We start from the raw sequence: 10,925 nt of genomic DNA, 5'->3' as shown, positions 1-10,925 counted from the left end.
GAACATCTTATCCCTACAATGCTTTGAACAGATGGACAGTCGTTCCACAGTACAAGTGTGGGAGTGCAACTGATGGGCAGCATTCTTCTCTAACCTCAGTAGGCTGCTGCTTCTCTCCAGAAAGTACTATATGGGACTGAATTATTCTTCTTCACACCAGTTTTACTGCTTCCAGTACATCTGCCAGGACATAAGTAGCGTCCCATGCTTGACCAGGTTGTCGCAGGGCCTTCTCCAGAATCTGAGCTGTGTCTCGGAGCTCTGCAGGAGGTAGCTTGTGTTTAGCCTGCTGCTGGCAGAATAGAATTTCATTTACCTCCCCCTCAATCCTCCGGACATAGAGCAAAGGGAAAGTCTCTCTTAGGGTAGCCAGAACAGCATCTCGAAGCTGGGTGTCTCGACACACCAAATTTAGAATGAAGAGGCCTGCAGAGAGGAATAAGACATTTTGCTTATTACAAAGCAGATGTCAGAGATTACATACAGTAACACCCATTTAGATGTGTTTGTAGGAGGGGGTGGGAGGAGGGGGGTAATTGATTTGTTGGGTTTTTTGTTACTGTTTTTAATATGTATTTTGTGCGTTTTTTTTTCCCATCTGGGGGCACCCCAGAGCGGATTAGGAGGGCCCCGCCCACAGAACATCCACCCCCCATCCCTAGATGTACCCCACCCCTTTGAGTAGTTGATCCATAGCCTAGGGTGGTGTTTGAATGCTGGCGGACAAGGAGGATTGTTTTTAAAAGTTTTTATCTTCTGGGTGTAAGAAAAGGGGCCAAGACAGGGGTAGCAAGGTAGGTGTGTGTGTGTGTGTGTGTGTGTGTGTGGTACAGTGTTCAAAATTCCCATTGTTCTAGGCGCAAATCTTAATACCATATTGCATTTGAGCTACCAAGATAAACTGGCACCACTACAGGGACAGAACCCTGAAGTCAAAATATGTTGGCTATTATCTGACTGTGATCTGCTTGTCACGTACAAAACAGTCCTATTTGCTAAAGCCGCTTAAAGTGTAGAGTTACGCATGAGTGTAGGGAAGAATAGGGAAAGGGAAAAAGACAGACAGACAGACACTTTGACCTGCAAAGCTCTGGTCCGAAGTGGGAGAGAGAGAGAGAGAGAGAGAGAGAGAGAGAGAGAGAGAGAGAGAGAGAGAGAAAAGGGAGTTCTCCTCCACCCTTTGCCCAGGCTACTTTATTCACACAAAGGAATTGCGTCACAGAATTTAAAAACAACCAATCAAATACATCAGCAGATCCCAAAAAGGTTTCACGTGGGAGAGGATCAGGTAGCAGATAATATGTGAGGAAAAACTGGAAGGCCTTTCCCAGGCTACAGATCTATCTACACTACAAAGCATGTAATAAACATTGAGGCTAAAATAAACAGGGAAGAAGAGCAGGAACACACTTTAGAAGTTCCTGGTAGGATTAAAGGAGAGCAGGCAGGAAAGCAGGTTTTTATCACCTCCAGAAACCTACTTCAAAGGCAGGATGCCTGGCCAGGGAAAACATGGTCTGAGTGTTTGCCTGCTTGCAGCAATTTTGTTCTGTGCCTGCCTGTAGAAACTGGCAGGCTGAGAATGTGAGACTTAATGGAGATTGAAAGTTAAACTACAGCCAATGCAGCATCTGTAATATTCATATCAGAAATCATATGCTAATATAATCCAGCCAGGAGGAGTCCATTACGCTGGACTTATGTCCAAAAAATGTCCTCCTCAAACCGACACAACTGATCATATCAGATCATGATCTCTTTATATTAATTTTATGAACACTACATTAAAAAATTCATGCTAGCTATATAAAAGACAATGCTGTAGATCAGGCATCCCCAAACTGCGGCCCTCCAGATGTTTTGGCCTACAACTCCCATGATCCCTATCTAACAAGACCAGTGGTCAGGGATGATGGGAATTGTAGTCCAAAACATCTGGAGGGCCAAAGTTTGGGGATGCCTGCTGTAGACTGTGCAGGCGATTCATTAATTTGACTTATTGTAAAAGGATGTATATCTCTGGATTTCTTTTAACAGGTTTTAATTGACTTGCTGGATCTGTGAATGAATTTGTAATGGCTATTAGTCAGAAACAATGAAAACGGCAGGTATCTGCCCCAGGACACCCAGGCACCTAAGGCCAATTGACCCTCACCTTCCTTCTTCAGAAGCGTCCTCACTTTCTGAAGAAAGGACTTCTCTACAAAGGCTGGCGGTGGGCAGCTCATTCCCAAGGCAGAGTCCTTGCTGTCCACATCAAACATGATGGCATCATAAAAGGATGAAGCTGGGGGGGAAAAGAAGTGTGTTTCTGTGAGATCAACAGAAATAGGGTGAAGCAGAACAAGTGTTTGGATATGTAAGTGCCCTGCACAGTCCAGCTGCAAAGGTACATTATGTAGTACTAGATCCTATCTAGGATTAAGAATGTTTTCTTTTTCTTAACAAATTTACAATAAAAAATCTTTTATTTTTTAAAAAAGTGTGGTTCTCAAGGCCCTGCTTACAAAAAAGGCCTTTGGTATCTATAGTATGAAAACAGAAAGAGGTGATTACAAAATATAGTAATAAAATAATAATAAATAAAATATTATTATTACTTTTATAATAATAAAAGTAAAATGTTCCATATTTGCATAAATTTCATGGCACAAGAGAGCAGAATTACATGTAACATACTTCTGTAATTCTTGTTACAGATGTTTGCTTCATAACAATGTAGCTGATGAAGATGTATGAAGGGAGAAAACCTTCTTAACCCTAATTCCACTATGCTGTTTTCAAGCTCAGGGGTGGGAATCATCTGGCCTGTGGGCCAATCCTGGCCAGCCAGAGGGTCCAATTTGGCTCACATGGACATTTATCCTCAACACACACACTTGTCAATCAGCCAACATCACCGGTAGACAGGGTTCAATCCTGCTGGGTACTGCTTCAACAGCAAGCTCCCAGGGAAAGCACTGGTGAAGCAGACCCATGAAGAGCAGGATTGATCCCTCATTTCATCAGCTAGTAAGCAGAGTTCAAACCTGCTTGCCGCTGTTTCACTGAAGCAGACCCCTTTCCCCAACCCCTTGGATCAACTCTGACATGTAGGTCCCCCACCCCTGCTCTGCCCTCTATTGTTCCCTCCTTTCATTGTTGTGAGCAACACAAAAAAGCAGGAGTACAACAGAGATTCATTGGAGAATCATGGAACGCTTGGCCTCTGGAAGGCAGAACAGATTACACAGGCTTATATGGGAAATGGTTACCTTTTGCTGCAAGGCTGTCAACATAAACTAAGCCATCTGCAATGTGAACTTTGAGCCTGTCTTCAGGTGAAAAGCCAAACCAGCGTGTAGCCACTTCCAACATAGCTGGGTCAATTTCCACTACATCAATAGAGCACTGCAGGAAGTAGTCATGGATGAAGAGGGGCAGGCTGCCGCCACCCAGGCCAATAACCAGCACACGGATCAGGGCCTCTGCAATCAGCACACAAAGCAGGCATGAATCAACAGGCATAACTAACAGGGCGCATGTGCCAGTTACGAGGTGTGAGATATGAGGCTTCCATATCACCCTACTCAGTGCTAACCAAACTCCAATACATATGTAAACCCCTATGGCTCTATTACAACTGCGAGCTTAATGGAAGTTGTGCTCCTACTGGCACATTATGAAGGGCATATTATGGACTTTAACAGATTTGAACTGTGGCCTTGAGGACGTTTTAGACACTGGCAATAACAATCTTATCTCATGGGAAACTAAAGCATAAACCCAGCACTTGCATGGAGTCATTTTGAAGAGTCTCTGAACAGAAGTGGTGGTGCAAACAAGGCTACGTACCCAGAGAAATGTGGCGCCATTACCCACTGCATTTCATGGCCTTTTGGCGCCATCAATTTAATTCTAGCCCCCTTTATTCATATACAGTATGTATACCTGCTAACAGTCCCCACTCTCCTTTTCATTCCAGTCTAACAAAGTGGGCTCTAGCCAATGAAAATCTATGGAACATACAGACTCTTGTTTTCATATTCACAATCTACATTGAGGATGGATCAGTGAAATTACTGCTAGCAATCTGAAAATGCTGTAGAGAAGCAGCAGGATTCCCTCAAGCTTTTTGCGCAGGCTACATTTTAGCTGTGCAACAGGATACAGCTGGTAGATTTCTCTAACAAACACAACTTCTCAAATGACAAGTGAAAATGGAAATCAGGTTGATCTTGCTAATTACCTGGGAGGTGCTCAGGATTTTTCAGCAGGCACAATCCTGCAATCATGGCTCTATGGTGAGCACAACACAGATAGGTTTTGTCAATGGACTGACCGGCTGGTACAGCAGTAGGCTCAGCAGAGTTAATGGAGGCTGTTTTTTTCTTCTTTTTGTGCTTCTTATTCCCTGAAAACAAAACAACAACTTAAATGGACAAACCTATTCCTGCCATGCAGAAATACCCCCACCCCCAAGATTCAAGCTGAGAATGAAGCAAGAATTAATGCTCTGCTAGAACTAAGCCCTCTCAATAATTTTTTTCCTTTCATATAGTACAGCCGTCTCTTCTTCTTTTTTAGTACAGCCTCTTCTGATGGCTTTGTTAATTCTACAATTCTCTTCTCTACCTTCAAAGAACGTGGAAAGCATTTTTCCTTGTACAAGCAAGAGAGCTCCTTTTGGCCTAATACATAAGAATCTTTTAGAGTTGAGTAACTTGGTTTCTAAAGGTAGATTGCAGACAGGAAACACACCCATGCAGTCTAGCTCCTGTTCTCTAAATAAGAGTTGTGCTTATTTAGAATCATTAACCCAGAAGATTAATTCTCCCCACTGTTATTTATGCCCTCAGTACATACATAAAGGAGGCTCCCTTAATACTGCTAAGGGGTCAGATAAAATGACTTCATGCACCAAAATTGAATTCATGCAATCTTGACCCACAATGGGGCACAGGACAGCAGCGGCATTTATTCACAGAGGTTTATAATATTTAATTCTTACTGCAATTTCCTCAAGCCATTTAACAAGAACAGATGGACAGTTTGGAGGGAAAAGCAGTCCTCACATGCCAAAAGCTCAGATATGGGAAAACTCCTCAGAATCCCTTTCAAGCGGCACTCATAACTAGTGAACAGGTGAGTGGAACTGTGGGTGCCTGCACATACTCAATACAGAGAGGAACCCCCTCTTGTTTTACAAGCTTTCATGCATACACACAACTCATAGTTTAGTTCTCTCCAAAAATCAAAAGAATGGAAGCCTCCTCTGTTGCAACTGAAACATACTTACTCCAGATTGTGCATGTTTTTGCCACAACTTGCTATTTCCACACTTGCCCAATCCCTATGATTCTGCTTCCCACACCTCCCAGCAACCTCATTTAACAAGTCAATTGTTGGCATTTACTTGGCAAAGCCTTATTTCCTTGTAGTAAGGTCATCCCCATTTCATCTTCATCACACCTCATTTCACCTTTGTGGGAACCTCTGAATGAAAGTCTCGCCTCCGACTGCACCACATTCCTGTTGCTGAGGAAGATAAGGCGGCGGAAGTAGTGGGCACCATCACCTTTCACATCCTCAATAACATATTCCCCACTAAGGGGGCTACTTCCACGATGCTGGATGGTGCGGATCCCAATGTCACCTCCCACTGACAGAAAAGGCACCTGCAGGAGAAGTCAGTCAGATGTTGCCACCACCTTACAGAAGGCATTATCAAAAAGCATGGAAACAGACAAATATATCACATGTGAAATTACCTTAAAGTGGGTTGGACCATTGGCCTGTCTGCCTCAGTTTTGTCTTAGGCAAAATGTTAATTTTATTCTAAGAATTCTAGATCACCTCATCTTGCAAAACATATTTAGTTTATCTTGATTGAATAGGCCCATACATACAAGACAAAATTGTTGTTGATATGTTTCTAATGCTCCTACATCTGGCAGCAGTAGCTAGGAAAGGTCCACACACTCATTTCCAGCAAAAAAACAAAGGATGGCTGGAGTGTGCAGTCTTTGACTGCTGCTGTTCAAAGGCATCTAGCACCTCCCTACAGGAGTGGCCAATGGAGTTCCTATACCATCATCTCCTGCATCAAGAGAACATTAAGCAAAAGCCTTGTGCAATCAGCCAATCTATATATATAAAAATGTAAAAATCGTGAAAGTGTGGGCTCCACTTTTCTCTGTAACCGCTTGACCGATCGTTCTGAAATTTCGATACAATGATCCAGGCCACTCCCCGAGTGTTTGCAGAAGCTCGGATGCCTCACATCTCACACCCCCGCGGGTAAAAACTTGTTTTTTTCACAAAGTAAAACAGTGCCCTCAAGTGGAATTCCTCCCACAGTACACCCCTCCCTTCCTCTGAAATCTACACCACACCCACAAACCCCGCCTCCACCACGAGATCCACCACTCACATATATCCATCCGGCAGAGGTGTCGAAGACCTCAATGGAGACAAACGACACCAGCATCTTTACCTCCTACCAGCCCTCAAAAATATTCTCATAGCTGCCAAGTTATCCCTTTTTTACAGGAATTTTCCCTTATGCTGAATAGGCTTCCTCGCGAGAAAAGCGAAAACTTGGCAGCTATGCATTCTATAACTATACCTTTCCCTCTCAAACTCCCTCAATCATCCTAATGCATCCAATTCCACAGCAACCAACTGAAAACAGGCTTTTTGCACCAACAAGGCCCAACTAGCCCACAGCAGACTAGGCAGCTTTCCAGACTACACCAAGTGGAGGTACGGACCTGCCTGGGGGGGTTTCAGGCCTTTTGCACCAACAAGGGCCAACTAGGCCGCAACAGACTAGGTGGCTTTCCAGACTAGGCCAAGTGGAGATAGGATCCTGCCTGGAGGGGGGGGGGTTCAAGGCCCAACATTTCCCAGCAGAATGAATAGGCCACAGCAGACTAGACAGCTTTCTACACCAGGCCAAGTGGAGGTAGGGGCCTGCCTGGGGGGGGGAATGGGGGGGCAAATAGGGGGCAGGGATAAGTAATGGGTCAGTCGTTCATCATTTCCCCTAACACGCACTTGGGGGCATGCCGAGGCGTTTCTGCTTTTTAATTTAGTGGGTGTTGTGTCACATGCGAGGCTCCGGCGGCCATTTTAAGTAAGGGCAGTCGTGCAGCTTTTAACCTAGGCTTCAATTCCACCCCTCCCCGATTTACAATCCCCTACCTTCCCCTTGCCACTTCCTGGGTTTTTTATGGAATCAAACAGCTTGGGTGCTTTGGAATATGCCTTCTGCTGCTACGGGGCTTGGGGGCTTTGCTATTTGTCCCGTCCCCCCCGGTCGGGTTTTTTTAAAGTAGTTCTTTGGGTCCCAGGACACATCATCACCCCTGATCCTTCTCTTTGCCCAAACGGACCTCTTTCCCCTGGCTTTGTGCTTTGCCCAAACGGACCTCACCCCAACCTTCCTCAACACCAAATACGCCTCGATTATATCCACAATAAAAACCATAAAAAGAAAAAAAGTTACAAACAACACAAGGGGACTTGATACCTCATGGGTCAGGACAGAGTAGGGCAAGTCACATGGATGTGCCGCGGGGGTGGGGGGGAAAGGGGGCTCGACAGCTCATGGGTCGGGAGAGGATGGGGGCAGTCACAGGGATGAGCCGGGGGTGGGGGGAGGAGGCAGCAGGATAAGTCATGTGTCCGGACAGAGTTGGAGGAATCACAGGAAAGAACCACAGCAACGCGTGGCTGGGTCAGCTAGTGTAACATAGTTTCATTCTCTACAGCCCTTGAAAAAAATCATTTCTAATTCTAGAAGTTCCTCAGAGTTTACCTGCTGCTGGGCTGGGAGTCCAGGTGGGGCCAGCTCCATCACATTTTCTGACAGTTCTGCCTGAATGGCTTCCATACCTTCATAGTGTTGATCTCTGTGCAAAGCCACAGTTACTAGACGCCAGAATCCTGCATGTGTAGCCAACTGCTTCCGTCCCTCATCCGTCCCAAAGAGCCACTCAGTTTCTCTGCCCTGTGGTACTGGGGAGAGGAAAAATGGAAAATATAGACAATGAAGAAACAATTGTCCAAGTACGTGAACAGTCAGAGCATTCCAACATCTTATGTGGGCTTTGCTGAAGCAAGTCAAACACTGCTACTCCACCTCCAATATGGAATGTTAATAGGACAGACATCATGACTATATCCCCAAGACTATTCTTTTATGGGCTAGATTTGTACTATGATTTGGCAGTAGATGCTGTTTACCTCACTTTAATAGGAAAAGCAGACATGTCTAGAATCAGTTGTAAAACCAGCCCCCCCCCTTTAAAATCTATTCAGGCTTGCTGCTGCTTTCCTTTGGACGTAAGAAGATGAGAAACTACACTATGGGGACAAAAAAAAAACACTGGATTTTTAGTCAATGTTTGTAAATTCACTAAGAGCAAAAATAATGCAGATCATTTGCTGTTCTTAAGACATTGCTTTTCAGTATATTTAGTGCTGCTGCTTTAATTAAAAAAAAACTTATCCACTTCTTAAACATTACTGGCAGTGTGGGAGGGAGACTCAGTTGAGACTCTTCGATTGTTTAGATTTAACTTGAACTTTCCAACCTGGGCCAGTCAAGGAGATAAAAACTTACCAATGAAGATAGCAAATTTATTGTCAAAAGACACTTTCACAGTCATGTTGTGCACGACATGCAAAGTGTAACGGGCTCGGCCAGTGTCCTTGCTGCAAAGATCCAGTGAGACTGTGCTAGAACTGGGGTTCTTATTGATCTGGCTCCGTAGCAGAGCGTAGTGTTGCCTCTCTTTCACTGCCTCAATCAGATGCTCAGTGCTCTTGAACCGGATAGGCTTGTCCTGTGCTTCAGCACACAGCTCCAGGATGCATAAAGCTGAGCCTGGGACATGCCTAATCTTTGTCATTACATAGACAAAGATGGGCAGGGCAAATTCTCCCTCCGAAGTTCCTGCTTTGTCGCCAGAGACTTGGTGTATTCGCACCATCCAGCCTTCCCGGGAGAAATATTCTACGGCCATCTTTGATACATGTGCTTGGGCCAAGGTTACACAGAGGTAGCGCCCCCCAAACTGCAGAACACGGCTAATTTCAGCAAACATCATTTCTGCCCTACTCAAAGTGGTCTCTTCCTCATCAGGCAGGAGGGCATCAAGTGTGCCTTTGTCCAGTACCACCTGGAAGTGCTCATCAGGAAAATCCATTTGCAACACATCCATGACCATGTAAGTCATCTTAGGCCTCAGGTGAGCACTGCGCTTCTGCATCTGCTTGATAACCACTTCACTGATGTCCACATTGGTGATATCTTGATACCCTTCATCGTAGAGCTGCTCACTCAGTTCTGAGTTCCCACAGCCAGCCACAAGAATCTAGTGGGAAAGCACATAAAGAATGTCACATGCCTTGTGAGCAAACCAAAATGGTTTCTTAAACAGACATTCCAAGAAGTCTCGTCTCATGAATTCAGAGACAAGAACATGTGAAAGATTATCAACCAGAACTACAGTTGCTATGTACCACAAAATACCCCCAAATAAAACCATTGGATGCGTAGAAATCAGAAGAAGATAAAAAAAATAAAAAAGATAATCACCAACAAGTTCCACTACACAAAGGCCACTGAAAAGAAAAACACAGGAGGCAGAGGGTTGAGTTTTCCTGCCAATTTGCTCATTTTCTTCTGGCAATGAGTTTAAAGTACCCTGTGAAAGCATTAAAACATGACAACTATTCTCATTCAGCAGCATATACAGGATGTTCCTTACACACAATAACTGGAGGAAATGGGGGTGTGGGGGGAGAGAGCTGCAAGGGGCTGTTCACAAAAGTGCTGCTTTCATGCTATAAACACTGCAACATGCAACATTATTGTGTTGGCCCTTCTCTGAACCTTTCACAACTCTACAATATCCTCTAAAACACTTATTTTAACCGTCCCTCCACACCTTTACTTACTTATTAATACATTACTTGATTATAACAATAAAATTTCAAAGTGGGTTACAGAAAGGTAAAAACCATAAAATTAGGGGGAGGGGAATTGCAATTCATTAAAACCACCCTGAGATCTTCGGATGAAGATGTAATCAGGGGTAGGCAACCTAAGACCCGTGGGCCGGATGCGGCCCAATCGCCTTCTCAATCCGGACCGCGGACAGTCCGGGAATCAGCGTGTTTTTACATGAGTAGAATGTGTCCTTTTATTTAAAATGCATATCTGGGTTATAGTCTGAGGAACGGTGGACCGGCCCACGGCTGAAAAAGGTTGCTGACCCATAATAGTATCGATGTTTTCAGCAGGGGACGAAAAGAGAGCGGCGAAGGCGCCTGCTAGTGCTTATCAAGAGGCAATAAGTTCCAAAGTGCGGGAAGCGCTGCCACCCTGAACGGTTCGGGTTCTTTACAATCGTGGGGCTCCTCCGGCCGCGTTTCGGCCCCGAGTTCCCGCTCCTCGCCCTCCTCCCTCACGGCTCCTCGCCTCACCGAGTCCCGCGGCCGCAGGTACCGTCCCAGGGAGGCCCGTAGGTCCTGCCACTCGCCGTACCACTCGAAAGCGCGCCCGCCTCGTTCCCGAAAGAAGCGCTCCCAGTAGCCGGCTGAGGCGAAATCTCGCGCGCGCCCAGGCAGCAGCCGCAGCGCCTCCATGGCGACACGGCCGAGCGAGGAGCTCAGCGGCGAGGAGAGAAAGGGGACGGCGACAAACTGCGCCTGCGCGGTGGGACAAGACACCGGAAGCGCCTTCCTCACACGGCTCCTCCCCCTCCGTTCTCTAAGCTCATTGGATGCTGGCGTCTCCCGTCAATGGCTTGCAGAGTTGCCTGTCACTGCTCCCCACGTGCTCCCCTACCAACCAACCGAAAAAACTGCCGTCAGTCACCATCCGTTATAACGCTCTCTCTCATTGGCCAAATGAGGCAATTGGGCGGAGGAGG

The 10,925-nt window shown here is 45.6% G+C and overlaps 1 protein-coding gene across 2 annotated transcripts; it reads right to left on the bottom strand.

Annotated features, from left to right (window-relative positions):
• Positions 1-136: 136 nt before the first annotated feature.
• METTL13 (methyltransferase 13, eEF1A N-terminus and K55) lies at positions 137-10,709 on the bottom strand. Of its 2 annotated transcripts, none has more exons than XM_035122375.2 (8): positions 10,477-10,709; positions 8,609-9,362; positions 7,802-8,001; positions 5,396-5,657; positions 4,229-4,393; positions 3,255-3,467; positions 2,156-2,287; positions 137-426 (listed from the first exon to the last, which is right to left on the bottom strand). In XM_035122375.2, exons 1-8 carry the CDS (start codon positions 10,636-10,638, stop codon positions 152-154), a joined length of 2,163 nt encoding a protein of 720 aa, XP_034978266.2. In that variant the 5' UTR covers positions 10,639-10,709; the 3' UTR covers positions 137-151. The 2 variants fall into 2 exon arrangements, with proteins under 2 accessions (XP_034978266.2, XP_034978267.2); XM_035122376.2 differs by having other exon boundaries at positions 5,462-5,657; positions 10,477-10,708.
• Positions 10,710-10,925: the final 216 nt, after the last annotated feature.

The sequence above is a fragment of the Zootoca vivipara genome, chromosome 7 (genome assembly GCF_963506605.1).
Source record: "Zootoca vivipara chromosome 7, rZooViv1.1, whole genome shotgun sequence".
In the NCBI taxonomy this organism is placed as follows: domain Eukaryota; kingdom Metazoa; phylum Chordata; class Lepidosauria; order Squamata; family Lacertidae; genus Zootoca; species Zootoca vivipara.
The sequence above is the reverse complement of the archived record's forward strand: the minus strand, read 5'-3'. Positions and strand labels throughout refer to the sequence as shown.